The 22974-nt window shown below is 42.2% G+C and overlaps 1 protein-coding gene across 1 annotated transcript in view; it reads left to right on the forward strand.

The window, feature by feature from the left end:
- The first annotated feature begins 1880 nt into the window (after positions 1-1880).
- The window catches only part of foxo6b (forkhead box O6 b), a 47831-nt gene continuing 26737 nt past the window's right edge, over positions 1881-22974 (forward strand). Inside the window, exon 1 of the mRNA XM_085396035.1 lies at positions 1881-3138. Coding sequence (XP_085252161.1) covers positions 2641-3138 — 498 coding nt within the window. The 5' untranslated portion in view covers positions 1881-2640. The remainder of the gene's footprint in view (positions 3139-22974) is intronic.

Consider the following 22974-nt stretch of genomic DNA (forward strand, 5'->3'; position numbering starts at 1 on the left):
TCTTCTGCTCAGTCACTCACATGCACAGCGCTCTCCTGTGTTAAAATCCAGTGTTTCACCCACCTCGACCTTGCTTTACAGTAAAACTACACTCAGTGCTTTTCTTTATTTTAATCCTCTCGGGATAGAAATTGTGTCGCCTTTGCCACAATGAAAGATCTTCAGATTCCACCTTTCATTGAAGGAGACGAGGAGCACAGCACACTGTGAGGAAATGCAGGTGATGATCCTCACACAGTGAATCAGAGCGGCTCTCACACTGTGTGTTTGAGGTTAACAGATAATAAAATAACCGCTCACAGTTACATCTTAAGATTCTTGCACTGTTGTATGTGATAAATGTAATGCAGTAGAAGATACAATGAAATTAAAATGCAAAGTGTCCCAGCATCCCACAGAGCAGTAGTCAGGGTTCTTTGTGTACAGGCACTTGCAGTGCCAAAAATAAATAGACAGACCATGTTGGTGCTAACGTTGGTCATATAGACGCATGAAGGTTTCCGTGTCTGAAACCTAAAGCCAGCTCCGGATCCAGAATGACCCTCTGCCAGGACCTCTGGGAGTGGGTGGGCTCCTCTGTCACTCATCATATTCTGGTCTCAAACCCTCCTGATCTCAAAGCTTCAAGATGACAGCAAAATATCTACTTCACCGTGATGGCGTCTGTGGTTGGTCTCAGCCGCTGCCGTGGAGAAGACTGAAGACTGAATAAATAAAGTCTTTGTAGTGACTTGGAAACAAGTGCAGCCACTGTGTGCTGTTGTTTTCTGATGTTTCATGTTTCATCTGCTTCTTCCTCGCTGTGCTGATCTCCAATATCTGTTCAAATTAACTCCGCCCCCAGCCATGACTTTTTCAAATACCTGCACTTAGTGTCAGTATTGCTACTGGGCAGCATGCCACAGCCCCTCTGTGACCTGTGCAAACTGACGCCACGGCAAAGCCAAAAGTCCCAGACTGAGATACTGGGACATACTACACAACCTTTGCTGCTCTTATAATTACTGCAGGGATTTAATTACCGAACACAAACCTTGGTGTTTAATCTTTTTCTGCATTATGTTCTATTATTCTATTAACAAGCAGACTGATAACAATCTTTTAACTGTAACCAATCAACACTAATCACACAATAACAAGATGACCACGATCGTTCTTGTAGCCACATTTAAAAAATGCTAAACAATATCAGGGTTCATCAGGAAAAGATGAACATCAGCTGCGTTTTGCAAGGTGAACGCAGTATTTTATCTTCAGTTCAGACCGTGTTTAAACCGGATCAGTTCATAACATTTACACCCAGAAATGCATCCTTTGGATGGAGGTTTCATTCAGATACTTCACTGAATGAAGCTACAAAAATAATAATGCAAAACAAATGGGAGAAAATATTAATTATACGTATGATTTCAGTTCTAGTTTGTGTTCTCGTGGTAAATTATTAGTTTTGCTTTCCTAATAAGAGGCAGTTGGACTTTCAAACATTAACCTGGCAGAAGTTTCTAGACAGGCTTGTTCTGATGGACGGACTTTGTAGTGGGATTAGAAAAAAGTCCGTCAGTTCAATTGTTTCTTTAAAAAAATGTGACTATTTTAAAACACAAGTCTATAAATGAATTTGTCTGCTGTATAGAAAGGGTTGCTTTTAGAGTATTGTCGGAAATTTCACCACACACACGCACACACACGCGCACACACACGCACACGCACACACACACACACACACACACACACACACACACACACACACACACACACACACACACACTCCTCCCTCTCTGGAAACCTGTTCTAGAGGGAGTGACTTGATCCAGGCGGCGTCCAATTATATGGAAGCAGCACTTATTCCACTTTATTCCAGGCTACAGTTGAGTGGCTTGGAGCCTTCAGAGACACACAGACTTGTAGAATAAAGGCAGAGCAACAGACAGAGAGACGGTACCCATGTGACATGTGCACGGAAAGCTGAAGACAAAGGTAGAAACCACACCGAGTCAGGTTGCGCGGAGAGGAGGCAGAGGATGCTCCCAAACAAACCCACGAGAGGCTTCTTTTTTTCTCTCATCTGGAAATTTACGGCTTCACATGAATGATTCATGAGAACCTGTTTTGATTTCTAAAGGAGTAAATAGGCTCTGTTTCACTGGCCAACCTGCCAAAACGCGCCAGCAGAGCTGGGATCAGAGCCTGGAGAAAAATCTGAAGTCAATTAATTTGGGGGGAGTTTGATAAGAATTCTGGACCTCGTCTGTCAAGGATCAACTGTTGCTGCAGCCGGAGCGCGAACAGAGACATTCTCCAAGTGTGTCTGGCTTTTTTACTGGATGTTTGACCGTCACTCGGTTGTGCATGCAGCCACACAGCCAGTGTTGTGCAATTAACATGGAAGAGAGACTGATACTGCTTTTGATGCCTTGGATACACCTTCATCTGTCCTGATGTGATGCCACATTGTTGCGCTGAGGAGAATGATAATATGCCACACAGCTGCTGATAATCCCTGTGTGTGAAACTGTACAAATACATCTTTTTACCCCCGTTTGGACAGTTTGGGCATTTTCACTCACTGTCACGTCAACACTGACACGCGTTTTGTTACTGTGACCTTGCCCGGTTTTGACATCTATTCAGCGGGAGATCATGCTGATGATGATGGAGAACAGCGGCGTGGATGTGCATCAGGTTGACATCGATTCGGAATTTGAGCCTCACGCTCGGCCGCCGTCGTGCACCTGGCCGCTGCCGTGTCCGGAAGACTTCCCCGGGGGAGAGGAGGCGAGCCGAGGTCTGGCCCTGGCGGCAGTCAAAGTGGAGCAGTACAACGTGCCGGCGTGCCGGGGCGAGAGGAAAGGCGACGCGCCGGCCGAGATCAAGCATCCGGCCGGCGCCCCGGCTCCGGTCGTGGCCGCTCCCGCCTGCATGTCCGGGGCTGCCCTCGACGTGGCCGGCCAGCTACGCAAAGCCAAGTCCTCCCGACGGAACGCGTGGGGAAACCTGTCGTATGCAGATCTCATCACCCGTGCCATCGAGAGCACCCCGGAGAAGAGGCTCACCCTGTCCCAGATATACGACTGGATGGTTCGCTTTGTTCCTTATTTTAAGGATAAAGGCGACAGCAACAGTTCAGCCGGGTGGAAGGTAGGCCACATGAAAGAATGTTCTGACACCACACAGCAAAGGTTTGAGTGCAATACTAGCCTACACTATGTTTAGCCTCAAGCTGTGTCTGCAGCACACCCCCTTTCCTGCATATCTCAAAGCCACATAATTGACCCTGGTTCCAGCAATTTATGTCAGTGGCGTGTCCTCGTGTCACTCCACAGTACAGTGTGTGAGCAGGGGCAATGAGCGTGGCTGGATAAGGGTTCACTGGGTTCATTGCATTCAGGAATTCCACCGTGTGCAAACAGGAGAAGCCACACGGAGCCCAAACTCCCCTCTTCACGGTTCCTCCCGGGTAGGCGAGCCGTGACGCATTTGCGCTCGTAAGCTTGTATTTCCCCGCGGTCACATCGGGGACATAGTGAGCCTCCTGTCCGATTTCTGTCACCTATGCCGTCGGTTGCGTGACGGGGATAAACCCTTTGGAGCCACCCCGCCCCCTACTATCCATTGCGCGCACGCCGAGTTACGCACAGGCTGTGGGAAAGCATGGCACAAGGAGAGAGGCTTAAAGGGTAACAGTGGGTGTCACAGCAAACAGATGTAACTACAGATTATCATTCAAATTAATACGAGGGTAATCTCATAGACTGCTAGCTGTAATCTACTTAAGGTTATCACCTATTCTGTGTTAGGATTACTAGTCTTTTGTTTCCACGCCTCACATGTGGGTTTTTCCTTCGTAGCTACTGTTTGACACCGTTCTCGTTTACAAACCAACAGGAGACTGTCAATAAAGCATCAAAGTGGGCTTCAAGTTACATTAAACACAAAAGTAACGGAACTGCATTTTATCGTAAATAACAAGAACATTTGCATCATTAGAGACCTGATTTGCTCTGTCTCCACTTGTGTTTTATGGTCTCAGTGGGAGTTCCCTCAGTGGGATGCAAGGGTCAGTGCTGCAATTAATGAGCGTTTTAAAAAGTGAAACACACTGTTAACTGTAACAGAACACGGACGAGGCCTCAGGTTCTCCCATCTTTACTCAGGTTCACAGGCGCCGTGAAAACACACAATGTATTTATTAAACATGATGACAGTCTCCACAGAAAGAGTGGGGACTCGCAGTAGACATACAGATATAGCGAGAGCAGAAGTTTATTTTTTAAATCAAAGAGTTCATAATTAAAGCTACAGAGGATGAGACGCACAGACTTTCTTCTGTCATCGTTAAGGCTCTAACTGAAAACTCTCTACGGTGTACACGCTGACTTTATGGATACAAAATTCTGATGACATCACTATGACATCATCAGAATGATTTCTTTATAAACTTTAAAGCCCTCTCAGAGCTGCATTAATAATATACAACTGAAAAAATTATCCCCATAACAGTCAATTGACAGTCTTGTTTGTAACAGGTGGAGGAGAAATGTGGATGCTTTTTAAAGCCGCGGTTTGTTGCCATGGTGTTTTTGCTTTAGTGGGTCACCCAGAGGATACTGTATCAGGCATGCAGAAGAAGAGGAAACAGGGTCATAGTGGGATTAATCTGTGTGTGACATTTTATCCTATTCTTACAATGTTTTTGTGAGCGTCTTTCTTCTTATTTGACTAACTTTTTCCTTCAAGCTTCAACTCTATACCAGCTGAAAACTGAACATAACCGAGTTGCAGATTAATCCACGTAAAAATGTGAAAGAACAACAACAAAGAAACGTAAACCAATGATAAACAAGACTGGATATGACAGGGTTTAATTCCCTGAGTCTTGTTTTTGTTGCTGACCGGGGGATGCTCAGCGTGATCCCTGGCTGACCTCCACTGAAGCTTTGTTTGGAGGTTTTGATTGGCCGGTGTGGCAAGATAGGTGATTGGTGCAGAGACGGACTCCAAGTCCTGCGTGAAAACAACAACTTGATTCAATCACAATAAGTCTCATCAACAAAAGAGAGTAAGAGAGAGACGTGCACACTGCTTCAATGAAATTTCTAACGCAGTGTGTTTATAGGTATATAATACCTAAAAACGTACGCAGGCACTGACATTTCAGTAGAATATGTGTACACCCTCACACTGAGGGGTTGGGGCTTGTGAGTACATGACTGGCTGGATGAATGGGACGAGTGGGAAGGAAATAAGATCCAATCAAAGTCTTGCTGCTAAAAGAAGTCTTTAAGAGCTGTTGTGTAATCGCGTCTGAGAGCTGCTGCTCAGCCCTGCCACTGGGCTGTGTCTCCATATCTAGGCCAGCAGCTTCCCGTGCACCCTTCAGACAAACACTGTTGAGGTGTCACTCACTCGTTTAAGTGTGAAGTGCTAAGGCCACAGCAGCCAATCAGATGCTTTCACACACTGCTTGTCTCCAATGATACGTATGTGGATTTCTTTGATTGTTGTCTCACACACACACACACACACACACACACACACACACACACACACACTGCTGACTATGTATGGATTTCTCTGACTGTGGCTCAGTAATCGTGGTCAAGTGTTTCAGCCATGTTTGTTATTGGCTCTGAGGTGGGAGGCTGTGTTTGGCTGTATGAAGTGAGTTCAGTTCTGTGGGTGGTTTCGGTGCTGCTGGTGGTGACGGGGGAGGGGGGTGCGTTCTCTCTGTCTCACTCACACACACACACACACACACACACACACACACACACACACTGTTATGTTCATTTCACAAGTGGCTCTGCGTGGGAATGGATGTGCTGAGCTGTGGCCTGTCTGCAGGCTGTACTGCACACAGATTGGGCAGCAGGCAGGCAGGTAGGCAGCAACGATCTGACTCTACCTGAAGGCTTTACGAAGAAGCATGTTAGAGGTTCATTGTGGGTGTATGCCTGTGGTAATCAGACTGCGATAAAATGACATGAACACAAGACAAGCAGCAACTTAATATGTATTAATTTTTGTTTTCTGTCTCTCATGAGAGACTGGTCATGAGAGACTATAGTGTTTCTTTCCGTTGGTATATTCAGCACCAGAACGACTGTAGAGTTTCATTAGTGAACTCAGCTTAGGGGAGGCATATTTTCCCAGCAATCTACACATGAACGCAGATCAAATACGTGTTTAGAACTGATCTGAACCTGATGAGACACATTTTAAAAATCCTCACAAAGTTTCACCAAAGCCAAGCAGGTTTCACAGAATAACTAGTACTAGGACTAGCTATTTGAAATGGGATGCAGTTATATTTATGCTTTTCATGTTAGAACAAGCTCCAGGTCTTCTGAATTTGGAGTGGCTCTGCTAAACACCTGACGTGATGTAGGGGAAGCATCAGGTTTGTTTACTATACCAGCGTGGTTGAGCACAGGTTGTGTTTCCAGTGTTATGGTCGGGTAAAACAGTACGATGCCGAGGACAGTAACTAATATGTAAATATTACATATATATTACAGCACAATTTGGATTCTGTTTCAGTTTAAGCTCCTCAGTTCGTATCTTTCAGCCTTTGATGAAAATTGGAGATAATGTACTGGAATTTCAGGAGCAGGGCCACGCCTCCAAACACGCTCCTTCCGGGCCTCATCTGTATACGCTCCCCCAGTTCTGCGAGCTGTTCATTCTCGTTTACGTGCCCCTCCCTCTCTCCTTGTTTTCAATTCTTTAACTTCTTCACTTCTATTTAGTACACGGGGATCTGCCAGGCCCGGCAGCCGTCGCCAGTCCCCTTCGAGGCCTTCCCCAAACCGCAGCTCAATTCATGTCCAAGCTTCACCTTTACCTACTAAAACGCTATCAAACTTAAAATGAGGACATGGGCCCAGCTAGTGAATATGAAGATATAGGTATCTTAGATTTTTGTCACTGGGGACAATTGTAAAGGTGGAGTCGTATCGTTTGGCTCTTTTTATTTACATATGAACAGAATATATTTTTTAGAGAACAAATTCCAACCCATGCCGTCAACACCAAAGCAAAATCTTTTCAGTAAAATGAACACAGTGTTTGATAAAATGAGGCAAACCTGGGTTGCTTTAGACTGTACAGGTGTAACTAATAAAGTAGCTCACGATCGTGTCATCCGTCCATATGCAGCATCCTGTCTGAAAGCACGTAGACACGAGGATCATTAGGCAAGGAGGAATTTTACAGCTTATTCCAGTGACCTTCCAGTAACACAGATTAAACTGAAAAACTTTAACACGGTGACTTATGAGAGAACTCACAACAAAAGTATTGATAATGATGTTTTAACTCCTGCAGAGAAGAAAAGAAAGCAAATTACATCCATTGAATCTTTCCTCTGGGCTGCATTTTCACCTGCTGGAAATCAGTTTTAATCCAAAATGATGTCCGCATTAAAACAGTCAAACTGACTTTAGATTAGCTTATCTTCTGTGTCCCTGATTACAGAGAGCAAAACTGAATCTTTATTGCTAATCTGGATCATAAAGCACTTGCTGTATTACTGCCCGGGCTGAGGAACGTCACCGTGTTCTGCTGAGAATCCACTTGTGGGTGATAGAGAAGGACAACAAGGTGATGAGATGAGAAAGAGAAAGCAGAAAAGAGAGAAGAACAAGTATTATTTGTCTTGCCAATAAAGCCTTTTTTGAACTGGATTCCATATTGAGTGGGAGAGGAAGAGAGAGGTGGAAAGAGAAGAGATAGAGCGAGTGCGTGAGTGGTGCTGATGGCCCCTGCTGCTGAGCACATTGATAGCAGCCTTAATGCCTGTGATGCTCCAGTGCCAGCCCAGACAGAGGGGAATTGGTTGGAGATGGTGAAACAAGCTTAGAGGGTTCCCCGTGCCAGCCTGCCTGGCGCTAGCTCAACAGAAAGCCCTCTGCACCACTACACAGTTATTGTTATTATCACAAAGGCATAGCAGAAGGAGAGGCAGCTCTGGAGTTGGCAGGCCTGGGGCTGGGTTAACTGGGGGCGTGGAACGAGAAGAGGAATTTGGAAGGCGAGGGGGGTTGGTGGTTGAGTCTGAGACTGTGGTAAACTCATCTGATCAGTCTTGTGAATGGAGAGAAAACAGTTGGGAAGAGCTGGTGAGGGCCTGAATGGGAAGGAGGCTGATTTTGGTCCAAAGGGATCAGTTGCCTTGTCAGTTTCTACAAAAGGCATCTGAGTAGATATCGCTTCAATCTGGAGAAGGACTGGGATGTAAACAAGGGATGCACCAGCAGTGGAGGCGGGGTGTTCACTGCCTAAATGAGTCATAGTGGTTGGAATAGCACATAATATTCTTGCTCTCAGCCCTCACACTTCAATCAGCTGGAATAAATTGTTAAGGAACTGTCTTCAGACAGAAATTCCAGAGAGAAAACAGAGTCCAGACACAGAACAGTCAGTGAGGCAGGCGGATCTTGGGAATCGTGCCTGGTGGTGTCGTAAAATGCCGACCCAGTACACATTCCCTGTGTTGTCTACCAGACCTTCAAAATGTTCCAGTTTCTGGCTCAGATGATGAGCAGAGGCCTCGCCAGACAACAGTCCGATAACAGCAGCGTGTAAAGTCGGGGCGTTACTAACAATACCTTAGAAGATTTCCCCAAGAGATTTTACTCACTTTAGCTACTTTCATCAATGCTGCTGCATTTTTGAAATGTGGTTATATATCATCATCTGCTGCTGCAGGCAGCCATTGTTTTCAGTTCACGTGTTGTTACGATTGTTCTGACCTTTTTCACCTTCCTGCTGGTTTCCGTTGGTTTAATGATACGAGACTCAGTCATATAACTTACACATGTGCCTCATGCAAAGCTTCTCTTGCATGATAGCAGTAAGGTTTAGCTTTGTAAAGCCATTTGTTCCACTTGTTATCAAGTCTTGATGACACAGTTAATGCAGGACAGACATTTCAGGTCATCCCATAATTAAAATACATAAAATAACAATAATAATGATGATGGTGACTTGAGTCAATAAAAAAGTTTCATTAACACATCTTCATTTAAATAGATGTAAATGTACCCTGAGTGTTGCTAAGGAAAGTGAGTCCAGTGAAGATCATTCATCTTCACATTTATAATGTCTAGCACTCCAGACAGCCATTAATGTCTATGTATTATCATAAGGACAGCAGCCGTCTGGCTTGATGACCCAATACAAACATGGGTGCTTGGAAAATAAAGCACTGGTTTTTCAATAGCAGAGCAATGGCTGCCTGGGTGGCAGGAAAATCAGAGGAAAATTAAGAACAGGAAAGTGTTTAACTGTTAACTGTTACTCTTTAACTGTTACTCTTTAACTGTTACTCTTTAACTGTTACTCTTTAACTGTTACTCTTTAAATGTTGCTCTTTAAATGTTGCTCTTTAACTGTTACTCTTTAACTGTTACTCTTAAACTGTTACTCTTTAACTGTTACTCTTTAACTGTTACTCTTTAACTGTTACTCTTTAAATGTTGCTCTTTAAATGTTGCTCTTTAACTGTTGCTCTTTAACTGTTACTCTTTAACTGTTACTCTTTAACTGTTGCTCTTTAACTGTTGCTCTTTAACTGTTGCTCTTTAACTGTTACTCTTTAACTGTTACTCTTTAACTGTTACTCTTTAAATGTTGCTCTTTAAATGTTGCTCTTTAACTGTTGCTCTTTAACTGTTACTCTTTAACTGTTACTCTTTAACTGTTGCTCTTTAACTGTTACTCTTTAAATGTTACTCTTTAAATTTACTCTTTAACTGTTACTCTTTAACTGTTACTCTTTAACTGTTGCTCTTTAACTGTTACTCTTTAAATGTTACTCTTTAAATGTTACTCCTCCTGCATGAATCAAATGTTCAGATACAGAAGGAGATCTGGAGCTGGATCAGTTTGTGACATTTTCTTGCAAACATCGAGACAATGTGCCTGATTTACTAACACATGTGTGGGGGAAAAAAAATAGTTCCCACGTAGAATCACTGTCAGATTTATCAGATGCTGAATAATTTTGTTCTTTTGCAGTTGATGATAATTTAAGAGAGAAGGCTACACCAACTACACTAAAGCAAAAACACTGAAAATATCACACTGGAGAAACTTAAATAACAGTGTTGGAGGTCCACGGAGGAAACCAGGAGAGGGGCCACTTTCCAAAATATTTGATTGATCATTTTAAATAAAAAAATAAAAAATCACCATGGCTAAAGGAAAAAAAAAAATCTGAATCACAGTATGAAAAATGACAAAGAGACTACAAGAAAAGAAGAAAACAAAGAAACCCTCCTCATCCTCCAGCATCTGTGGGACAGTGGAGACAACACGCAGGACTTTTAATAAAAGATCAAATAATTCAAGATAACACAAGAAATAGTGGAATATATTTAGTATTAAATATAGTATTTGTTTTTATATTTTTACATGTTATTTAATCGTTTTTAAATTGTTTTAGGTTCTGATTCCAGGCACGTGTCTCACGATGCTTAGACAGCTGTAAACAATCAGCACAAAGCAATAATAAGTATAATTAGTAGTAGTAATATTCATATTAAAGATGTATTTCAATTTTCAGCCAGGGCTTCATTTGGTCATCAGGACTTCAAATTTTTGGAATTTCTAATTTTCATACAAATCAATTAAGGTAAGAAAATGTTGGCAAACCGCTGATGTGTGATCCATACACAGATCTGTGTATATGCACTGCGACCAATGTTCCTCCGTTTATTACAAAATGACATTTTTCTTTTTTGAAATGTGACATGAAGAGCTCTGTATTAAGACGCTAAAACACCCACAGCTGTATGAAAACGGCAGGAAATTTCCAGCCAGTCTGTGAATTATCCCATAATGACGTTAAAAACTAAAACCAGTTTTAGGTTTACCATCATAGCGAAACATAATACAGGGTGCTAGTGTGCAGTCAGTCCATCAGTTCACAGCAGCATCAAACTGATTACGATCCCACTGGAATCACCGAGAAAACGTTCTAATGTAATCATGCATCTGAAATTGAACTAAATTTTAATGTGATTAATGAGAGAGTTGCCTCATAAAGTATTCACCCCAACTTTCTGCATATTGTACTCATTATACTATGCATCAATTTTAATAAATCATTATGCACTCAGTTTATAAGAGCTTTTGATGCCTCATAATGCCTTATGAGGACCACTCCAAGTAATGTGTTGCCCTTATTTTCTTTGCAAATGGGATTAGTTTGGAGTTCCTGCACATGCCGAAATGGATTTAATAGAGGTTTGTATGGATCTGAAGATTCTGTGTGTGTACATGTGTGCATCTGCTGTTGTTGTGGTGTGGCTGGGGCTGATGGGAGTCCAGGTCCAGGGGGTACAGCTCTAGTTAATAATTCAGATGAGGCTCATTATCAAGGCAGCACAGATCTCTCTCTGATTCCACCTTAATTGCAGGCAGGATGTGCCTCTCAGACACTCTCAAAGTCACTCCCCCTCCTGTCTGCAGTACCACACACAGATGCACGCACGCCGACAGACCTCCACTGGTTCTCTTCCAGACCTCCCAGTTGCAGCAGGTCTCCTCAGTGGGATCAGACCTGGATTTCTGCATAATCACATGAACGTACATTTGGAGATGAGCAGATAAGTTGTGCTCTCGCCTTTGTTCTGTCACAGAGCATCGACTCAGAGACCGGTCGTGCGCTCCTGTTATGAGTCAGTTACATTTTTAATCAGATCTTCGTGAAGGCTTTCTCCTGTTCGAGGGCTTGGCAAACTGAGATTGATGGGAGGTAATCAGTCGGGGGACAGCGGGCTTGTGATTAATGCTTCTGGAGAGTGGAGCTCTCAGCACCACACTGGAGAACTTGGATCACAGCGTCTCCACCACAAATTTCCAGAAGCGCTGAAGAATTTCTGTTCTACCTGCATGTCAGCCCAGTCCCACAGAGCACATTTGGACTGGTTCTTATATACTGTACCTCAGAGTGCCTCGTTCACCCATACAAGTGCTTTCTATCTACATTCATACATCAATGGATGCAACCGAGAGCAACTTGGGGTCAATATCTTGCCCAATGATATTTGGCATGTAGACCAGAGCAGCTGGGGATCCAACCAGCAACCTTCCCATTAGTAGATGGCCTGCTACAGCCACAGTGAGAAGTTGGGTATTGGGTTAGGGCAGGGGTGTGTCCTGCAGCACACCAGCCCTCAAGGCCTGGAGTTGGACACCCCTGGGTTAGGGTAAGAGAATATGTATGTGTAGATCCCAGGTGGATGACAATTTCCCAACATATGTATTTGTGACTGTTTCTCATTTAACTATTGTCATAGATTTCTCCTTTCCCTAACTGCACAAAGAAAGGAGGGAAAAACCTTTTCCCACATGTAAACTGAGTATCTTGTATGGACCGGGCAGCAGAAGGCCCTTGTCTTGGCTTCTGTAACTGAACCTGGAGCATGACGGCACTGCGCCCGTTTGCTGGCGTGGAAGGAGCAAGCCAGGAGGACTTATGGGAAATCAGAAAACTACCAATTCAAAAATGGCTGAAAATTCAACAAGTTATAATAATTACATTTAGGACAGAGCTCCCAGGTCTGAAACATAGCTGCACTGAAACACAACATTTTATGTAGATGTTCTGAAAACAAGCTAAAAAACCAAAATCCGCACTCATTACCTGTTTATCGTTGGACACAGAAACTAAAGACTGGCCTTTAAATTCAAAAATGTAGCGCAACATATGCCCTTCTTAATAGGTGTACTGACAGAAATTGGCTAAAACGCAGGCTGAATTAGAGAACATATGCTGTGTGAAAATACTGAAATTATTGCAGTGACTTTTATAAAAGCTTGCAATAGTTAGCAGAATTATGAGTTTAAACATGCCTACTATCTTCCTAAAGAACTGCACTCACTATTAGTTCGGAAGGTTTCTGGTTCGAGCCCCGGCTCGGACAGTCTCGGTCGTTGTGTCCTTGGGCAAGACACTTCACCCCCGTTGCCTACTGGTGGTGGTCAGAGGGCCCGGTGGCGCCAGTGTCCGGCAGCCTCGCCTCTGTCAGTGCGCCCCAGGGTGGCTGTGGCTATAATGTAGCTGCCATCATGTGTGTGTGAATGTGTGGATGACTGGTTGTGTAAAGCGCTGTTATTAATGCAACTCAAATCCAGAACATTTGCTGAGTGCGGCGTCTTTTTGTCGTTGTTGACTAAACCAGAAGAAGTCGTTTCCCACACGTGTTTCATGTTTTTAAAGTAGGGACAAACTGGCAGTGCAGCTTTTCAGGCTGGAGAAACTGGTGAACTGATCAAACCAAGTCCCCCATCAAACCCATCAGAGGTGAACAACCATTGGCTGTGAGTCATTTCTGGACTTGGTTGGAAAAGAATTCCAAAATGAAAGTCGTGCCGTCATCGGAGTAGTTCCCTACTACTACATACTTCTTGAATGTTGCATGAATGCCATTTTAGACTTTTGAACAAGACGTGATAGAGCTGAAAATAGTAACAATTTTGAAATCATTAAGGATCATCAGAGCCATTTGTAACCATCCTCAGGTGTTGAAGGCTGTTTAGTTCAAAGATATATATTTAACTCTGACCTAAAGTAGGTGAGAGACCAGTAGGGCAATTCATCCAGCCATGTTTCTATCATGATTAAATAAAAGACTATAAGATAAATACTATTGTTTAAAAAAAAAAATCTAAACTGCTTTGTTCAGAAAACCTAAAAAAGTCTCTCCAAAATGCCACGGCCGATGGTGTAACGTGGTCTCTGCACTGTAGGAACTCGGTTTAGGAAGAAGAAACACATTTGTACTGACGGATGATGAAAAGTCTGACATTTGTGAGGCAGATTCACGCCTGCCATAGTTACAGAACAGCAGAGTAAAAAGCTCCACTCTGTCATTTTACTGTACTATCACTCACCCGTGATAATTATTGTTCTCAGTGTAGTTTAGTCACAGCGAGGTGATGTTCACCATCAATCAACTCACTTTCATTTGCAGGCAATTGAATCCATTTTCATTAAAGATGTCTGTTATTGCACTTTGATCATAGCTGATAAAAGCCTGTTGAAAATTAAAGCCATTAGTGTCTTAAGAGCAGGATCATTTGCTGTGTTTTAACCAGAATTAATTGGCCATTGTCTTTGCAAAATGTCTGTTAGAACAGTTTCTGCTCTGGGGAAGGTGTCTGTGAACAATGTCAGGCGGAGCCGAGGTGGAGAAAGAGCTAAATACCTGCTGTCAGCTCAAAGATGGGTCGAAACGAGGACGGTTTCACTGCTGAATATTCATCAGTCCAATGACATATTTGGTCAAATTGCAATAAAAGCCTTTCAATACTTGAGGCGACTGCTGTTGTTATTTAGTGCCATATAAATAAAACTGAAGTGAACTGAAAAAATCTGGGATGAGCGAGAAAAATCTTGTCATTTTGTAAAATATTCTTCAAATATCATTAAACTGCTTAAAATGAAGGCTAAGCAGATTTACATTATGCTATGTGCAAAGTGTGTGTGACGGCATGCTGGAGGTGGTCCAGGAGGCAGGCAGAGGTTAGCAGCGTAAGACAGCCTCTCGGTGGATTTCTGTGTCAGTTTGATGAAAATAGGTCAGGTTTCCGAGCTCTGCATTTAGCATTCCGGTCATGTGATGGCTGACGCTGCACGTGATGACAGCTAGCCTCAGATGAACCCCGCACCCTTTCTGGCTCTCTGTTTTCCCCTCCTGCTTCCTGTCTAATCCAGACACTCTCCCGTCTTTCTCTGTCTCTGCTGTGCCTGCTGTCGCTTCAAGCTCATGTAAAGAAATTCAGATCTGCTGGCCAAAGATTAAAAGCCTGCTCTTTCAAAGAAGCTGCACTCCACAGCAGACTCTGATACAATTTACCTGTTTAGGACGTAGTTTTGAGTATTTTTCTCTGCTTTCAACAGAAAAAACTGCTCTGCAAAGTTTCATGAACTGAGCCATGGCTGCAATAACAGGGTCTGCAGAATGTTTTGTCATCTTTATGTATGATCATCTCTCACTACTGCCATCTCATAAGTGAAGCAAATGTAAAGCTAACAGCAAAATGAAAAGACACCTATAAGTTAGATCTGATAGATGTACACTTTGAAAAAGTTACTTAAAGGCCATTAAATTAATTTCTTGTTACCAGAGAAGAGCTATACTCTAGCCTTTAGCTCAAAGCTAATACCAGCTTCTGAACATGCTTCTGTGTGTTGCTAACACTAGTTTTTCTCAGCAAGCATCACAACCATCTTTAAAGCTGAGAAAAACCACGTATGCAAACTGGCTTTTTTATTTATTCTAGCTATCCGGTCTTTAAGTGATGACATATGAATCCTGCTTCTGGGTCCAAACTGCTCTGTGCTTATTAAGGCTGTTCTGTTTTTAACATGCTTTGTATCATGCTCTATTTATTCTGAACAAGCCCCTAAAAACAGTCAGTGGTCACTGTCGACCTCTCTCGGTTTTTATTACCACTGTTCATTTTAAAGCTCGGTTTTTAAACCCTTCCGATGTAACTGCAGCCAATGCAGCAGTATATGAATGACTAACCTCGTATTGTGGATGGATTATCTCAGTTGTTCTCCTGACTGAAGTTTGGTCCTTTTACAGCATCCTGCCATGCGATTACATTTGTTCCTGACCACCGAGAACACTCACGTTAACTTTTATCGAGTGGCAAAAAAGTTAGCTTGTTTATATTATGCTAACATAGCTGTGTCGCTAGCGGTCACGTAGCACATCATTATATACCAGCTAGCCAAACTTCAGTAACCCTACAAACGTCACTGCTGTTTAGTTGTCTGTATTCATTTATGCTGGAAGTGATAACAGAGCTGTACGTTTTAATTTGTTTCCAAAACCCCGCAGTCAGGACATGCTATATTGTATTTAGATAGAAGCTAGCGAGCTAACTTCCTGCTAACTTCTAACTCCGTTAAATGTCATAAATTCCGTTTTCATGGATGCCTGGATGTTTAAGCTCAGTTTTTAAAACCTTAGGATGTAACTACAGCCCAGCCCATGCAGCAGTATATGAATGACTAACCTCGTATTGTGGATGGATTATCTCAGTTGTTCTCCTGACTGAAGTTTGGTCCGTTTACAGCATCCTGCCATGCGATTGCATTTGTCCCTAACCATCAGGAACCTTCACGTTAACTTTTATCGAGTGGAAAAAATTTAGCGTTCATCCTCCAGCTTCACTGTGTTTATGTTATGCTAACATAGCTGTGTCGCTAGCTACCACGTAGCACATCATTATATAGCAGCTAGCCCAACTTCAGTAACCCTACAAACGTCACTGCTGTTTAGTTTTCTGTCTTCATTTATGTTGGAAGTGATAGCAGAGCTGTACGTTTGAATTGTTTCAGAAATCTCTCAGTCAGAACATGCTATATAATGTTTAGGTGCAAGCTAGCGAGCTAACTTCCTGCTAACTTCTAACTGCTCTACTTTCGAGTAGAAGGTGGTCACCACAAGATGTAACGCTAAAGTTTGAGTTATGGGTCCAGCCAGCAAACAATAAAAGGACAAAATGCAAAACTGGTGATATGTAGGATAGCAGGGGATTAAACAAGGTTTTCCTTTGCACTTAACAGCAGAGGATAAATAATTACTGGTTAGATAAGATGATGAGAAATACAAACATTTAGACTTGCGCTGTCAGAGTTAGCAACAGGGTGTCACCAGGATGCTAGGTGTGGGTTAACACATCCCCGAGGCGATAGTGTGTTTGTTAGCACCCTTCTTTTTTTTCCCTTTTTGATTAAGGATGTATCATAACTGATTCTCATTTTACATTGATGAGATCACACCAGCAGCTTTCATTTCCCATCTCTTTAGGATGCTGTTAATGGATAGCTAATGAGTCTGCTGAAATATGTCTGCACTAAACATCATACGTGTTTTTTCCAGGTGTCTTTAAAGCAGTCACTTTGTGGCAGGTTGTTTTATAGCAGAGGTGGGACCAAGTCATTGTTTTGCAAGTCTCAAGTAAGTCTCAAGTCTTTATCCTCAAGTCTCAAGTCAAGTCTCAAGTAATGTCAGGCAAGTCAGAGTCGAGTCTCAAGTCACTGGTGTAAAAGTCCGAGTCAAGTCACAAGTCTGAAACTTTGAATTTCAAGTCCTTTCGAGTCTTTAAAAAAAAACAAAACGAAAAAATAATGTTGCAGTTATGCTAAATGTAAATATTAGACCATGTAATTTTAAAATCTGTGTTTTTCTCAACACATGACAAAATAGTGAACTTAGAAAATATACACAAATTGTGAAATTGCACCTCTTTAAAATGCAGCTCAATTAAACCTAGCTCCAAGAATAATTTTCACCGACAGTTCTGAGATAAGCTGCATGTTATTCTTGGATGCGGTTGTAGGACCGGCTTTAAAATCGCATGACAAAAATATCATACACATTAAAAAAACTGTATCACCAACGTAGCCTGGACAACATTTGCTAGTTAGATGAAGTCAGCTATCTCATCTTAGCATATTTATATGCATATTTATAATCATACGGTTCTTGGAGTGAGCGCATACACTCATGAAGTTTAGTAACTTCAGGTCACTGCAACAAGCCCAGGTACAGTTTACCGACGGATGGGTGCAGGACCTTGAAATGCACCGTGTAGAAAGTAAAGACCATCGTACGTATCATAAGTTTACCAGTCTCACAAATCGTCGTCATAAATACACATTCCTTAACAGTTTATTAATATAACCTTTGAGCTCAACGGTAATTAATTAGTAGTGGAAATAATTTCTGGTAGCATCACAGAAATGTAGCAGTGACAATAATATTGTATGCTGTAATCGTACTGGGCAATTAGTGATACAAAAAACCTGTTTTATCCTGTGAATAAAAGTATATGTTCTTGTCAATGTACCATAATAACAGAAGCGAAACGCAATATTGTGTCAGGACAATTCACTATTTATGCACAATAAATAAAGGAGCATAGCGCGACAATTTCTGTTCAGCGCCAGACTTGCTTGTAACCTATATCACTAATTATGTTATGAAAATGAGGTATTAACTACTAAAAAACACTGACCTTCGTGTAAATGCTTGGAGCAGACTAACCTGTGAGCTGGAGTGTTCTGGGACGTTATATTTGGTCTTTGAATGGCTGCAATCCAGGCCATCCGTCGCCTCTTTGTTACTTCGGAAACATGGCTCGAACAATTTCTCTTCAACGACATAATCCGATAACAACCGATCTCTTTACCCGTCGGCTTCCCGTGGCTGTCATGCGACCGGCTATTGCAGTTAATAATACAACAGCTTCTTGACATTTTTGTGTTTATTTTTATCGCTGTGTGACTGATTTTAATTGAAAGCCTGCGTGCGCTAGTACCGCTTGCCACGAGTTCCCAGAATCCTTTGCGGTTCTACCCGTGAATGACGTCACATTTTCAATCTCTATATAATATGCATGTTAAATTTTATATTTGGGGTAAAATATCAAGTCTTTTCAAGTAAACCGGTCCAAGTCCAATTCAAGTCCCAAGTCATTGGTGTAAAAGTCCAAGTCAAGTCACAAGTCTTAGAACATTTTTTCAAGTCAAGTCTAAAGTCATAAAATTAATGACTCGAGTCTGACTCGAGTCCAAGTCATGTGACTCGAGTCCACACCTCTGTTTTATAGCATCACAGACGACTTTGTGCCGTGTTGTTAATTGGCTGTGGTGTTGAATAAGGTTACATTAAAATGAGAGCATGATGATAATACATTTACTATACTGCTAAAAAAGCATTACTTGCTTATTACATAGAATTAAATCTGTTTCAGGGAAGTTAAGGCTTCACACAACACAATGGGTTGGATTATTGAGATTATTGGGTCAAATTTTACAAAATGCTCACAATAGCTTGTAAGAAAACGTATCGTTATGGATTGATTAGCATAGTCTTAAATGCTGTCAATTTGCAGCTTCGCCCCGGAGATATTGACAGATGTGATGTCAGTTTAAGCTCTGAGTACTGGAGCTGATAGGCGGGCAGTTAGGGGATGGTGGTGTACTGATGCGGTTGCGTGACTGAGCAGTGCTCAGGTCTGTTTGTGTAATTCTTGCACGATGGATATTGAAGACGTAACACTGAGGCCTTCCCTCCCTGCGCTCTCTCGTCTCCATTTTCCTTTTCCTTCACTTTCCCCTCTCTGTCTCTGCTAATGATCTGCTCCGCCTGTCGCTGCCTAGCTGACTGATGCCTACTGACAGCCCCACTCATGTGGAAATCTGCTCGTCTTGCTCCCCTTCTCTCTCACACACACACGCACACGCACGCGCGCACACACACACACACACACACACACACACACACACACACACACACACACACACACACACACACACACACACACACACACACAAAACAAGAAATGAACTCCTGCACATCACAATGCTACATATGTGCTGTGCATGTGTGACACACGTGCATATGCACGCCAACATGAAGAAGTGCTCACGGTGAGATCGATGGATCTACATTAACTAATCAAGCCCATTTGTTCAGTTACATGCCAGCAGATATACATGTAGAGCAGATGACAACACACAGACCATAGAGCATGTGTATGTTATCCACACACATACACAATGCTCATTGTGCAGCTGACTTGCCATCCACGCATTTTCAAATGATCTTATCCTCTTATTGGACATCACAGTGGATCATCTGCCTACACCCTATCCCAGCATCGTGTCCCGTCACACCAACCCTCTGCATGTATTCCTTCACCACATCCTCTGAGGTCTTCCTCTGTTCCTCCTGCCTGCCAGTCTCATATTCAACATGCTTTGTCCATTGTGTCCTTTGTCCCTCCTCTGGAAATGTCCAGATCATCTCGACCTTGCAGACAGAGGTTAGCAGCGTAAAACAGGTTCAGCTCAGGTTCAGCTTTCCAAAAAGCCCAACCTGAGCTTTTCTTTTGATTTCATCACAGTAGATGTCTTTCTGAAAGTGCTGTGGTTGACCTTAAAGGATATGATTCACCCATTGTTGTCTTCTTCACTGCCTTGTGCCAACACAGAGCAGAGCAGCTACCTGAACTCTACTCCCACAGAGGTCCTATGTGTTATTGTAGGGTCTACCTTACAGTATAAAGCAGTTTGAGGTGGCTGTTGTTGTGATTTGGCTCTGTATGAATAACAGATCTCATTATCATCTTGTAAACTCTTCTTCTATCACACATTACCCCAATATCCCCCAACCACTCTCCATCACCTCTCTTTGCACTTTCCATTGTTTTGCATGGTGACCCTACAGATTTTAACTCATGTACCTTCACTCTCTCTTCTCAGTCCAGTTAAATTCAGTTTTAATAATAATAATAATAATAATAATAATAATAATAATAATATTTTATAATAGTATTATTAAATAATATTATTTATTAATAATATTATTTAATAATACTTTATTATTATTGGGGGCTAAATAAATAGTTTTATTTCCCCAAATCATTTTCCTCAAGGTGCTGCAGTAATTCAATAATACTTTTCGTGTCACGTTCACCTTTCCACCCGACCTCACTGACGATCTTCCCTTCTTGGATGCTTCATGGAGATACGTCATCTGTCTACCTTTCCATCACCGTAGCCAACCAGGAGCAGCTCAGAGCTGATCCTTGATGTAATGGCACCCCCGCCTTCAACTGATCTGTCACTCCTACCGTGCACCTCACTGCTGTCAGTTCAATTCAATGAAACTTTTATATTAAATATTTTTGATTTTAATTTCTTTTTATTAATTACATTGTATTTTAAAGCTCCAAATCACAACAACAGTCACTTCAAGGGACTTTATATTGTATGGCAAAGTCCCCACAATAATACAGAGAAACCCCAACAATGAGCTGAGGCCCTGTGAACAAGCATTTGTCAACTGTGGGGAGAAAGAACTCCCTTTGAACAGGAAGGAACCGCCAGCAGAGTCAGGCTCAGCGAGGGGCGGCCATCTGCCACGACCAGTTAACTCTTGACTATCACACTTTTTCTTTTAACTTCTTCCTTTGAGTACTTCCTTGTATTTCATTATTCCACGCCCAGGTCTCCCTGTCTGCTTTCTTTCCCTCTGGACGATACACCAAAAACTTCTTGGCAGTTTCTGCAGGTGTCCTTTCCCAGTCATCTAGTAACTCTTCCCTGCCACCTACAGCCTGTTTCCCCCTTTTCCTCCTCCTGACGTCTAAAAGTCAGACGACTATCTGACAGCTAGATGTACCACGCCTAGCTGCATTCCCTGTCCCCACCTTTCAGTCTCCTCTTCCAGATCAGACCTTCTGCCAAAGATGTAGTGAAACTATGTGCAACTTCCTCCACTCTTATATGTTATATGTTATAAGCCTTCCTTCCTTCTCTCTTATCGCCTTGTCACTCTCCTCTTCCATTGTCTTTGGCCAGCAGTAGCACAGTTTCCACTGGTAAAGGCGGCTGTTGTTAACCCTGACTGATTCTTTATCCTCCGCATGTTTGGCTTGGCCAGAATGTTATGTCAGACAGCCTCTGTGATGCAGTCCTTCCCATTTACCCAGTCTTGGACTGGCACTGGTAGTACAGTGGGTTCTCGCCTCCCTTTGGCTGTTTTCATGTAGTTTTGATGTTTTTTATTTTGTATTTTGATGTGACTTGAATTCTACTGAAGCCATCTGCACGACCGACTGACTGAATTATACTGAATAGAAAGCAGCACATTTCAGTGGAATTCCCACACTTTTATCTCACCTGGGGACAAAAGATTATAAAATAATATAAATAATGTGATATAAGTAGAGATGGGAATACTTCTGTTACGTTAGAAACATGGTGAAGGTTTGACATGATTAGCCTTTCAGCAGCTGCGTTAGTCGTGGTTCAAGAGTTCATGTTTAGCACGAGAGGAGCTGAAATAGTTCATGGATCAGAAAATGACTCTAGCTTCTCAGATATGGAGGAGCAACCCCAGAGCCACATACGAGCTGCTCACCCCAGTCCTGCTCTCAGCGGCAGCTTCTTGTTGACCAAAACTACAGCAAGTCCTGTACAAGCTCAGTCAGTAGGCCCAACACAAAGAGACAGACAACAACACACAGTCACAGCCTGTGCACTGATTCAGCACAAACATGCAAACCTGATACAGAAAGGCTCCGGCTGAACAGCAGCTTTAAAACCTTCTGTTCAGACAGCGATATGAAGAAGCTGGTTAATACTCACAGTAAATGTGTAACTTTTCATTTTGTCAATTTTAATAATCGATTATAATTAATTTATCAATTAAATAAAAATCAGCTTTTTCCGACTTAATACTTAAAAACAGGAGAGGTGAAGACGTCACAGTGAGTGCTGATGGTGAAGTTTTCAGGATGTCGTATTATGGGAGCATTTATTTCAGTCATGCACTGTCATGTGTGGATAATCAAACGTAACACACTATGTTTAAATGTTTAATGTGTGAATCATCGTTCTGGTTATCCTAGCACATAAACACTACTGCTAATAATAAAATGTAGAACGGTTCTGTCAGGCTGACAAAAAGCAGCTGAAATGGATTTATTGGATTTATTTGACACACGTGAACACATGTTCATGTACAAAAACATGTAACACACAGCTCCTCGTTGTGTTTGAAGCCTGATCTGTTTATAGTCTGTTGTAGTTATAGTTGTTTACATTGACCAACAGTTGAACCAGTCTTTATGCTACCTAATGTTGAATATGGAGAGCTCAGCTGTTATCAGTCTGACAGACAAAGGGATTCAAATCTAAGGTGAATGACACTGAATTTACTGATAATGTAAAGTAATCTTAGCACTAATTTAACCTTCAGATTTTTTTAAATGTCTGCTTTTACTCAAGAATCCTCTTCAAACTGTCCCACGTGAGTCTTACATTCTCAAACCAGCCTCAGGTTTGAAACCTTCGTTATGACTTAAAAGCCTGTTGCCTGGTGGATCCCAGCATTACATATATTATTATTCACATATTAACTAACCTGCGACGAG

This window comes from Rhamphochromis longiceps, linkage group LG22, assembly GCF_057381845.1.
Source record: "Rhamphochromis longiceps isolate RC_006_pf linkage group LG22, R_longiceps_female_GT1.1, whole genome shotgun sequence".
Classification (NCBI taxonomy): Eukaryota; Metazoa; Chordata; class Actinopteri; order Cichliformes; family Cichlidae; genus Rhamphochromis; species Rhamphochromis longiceps.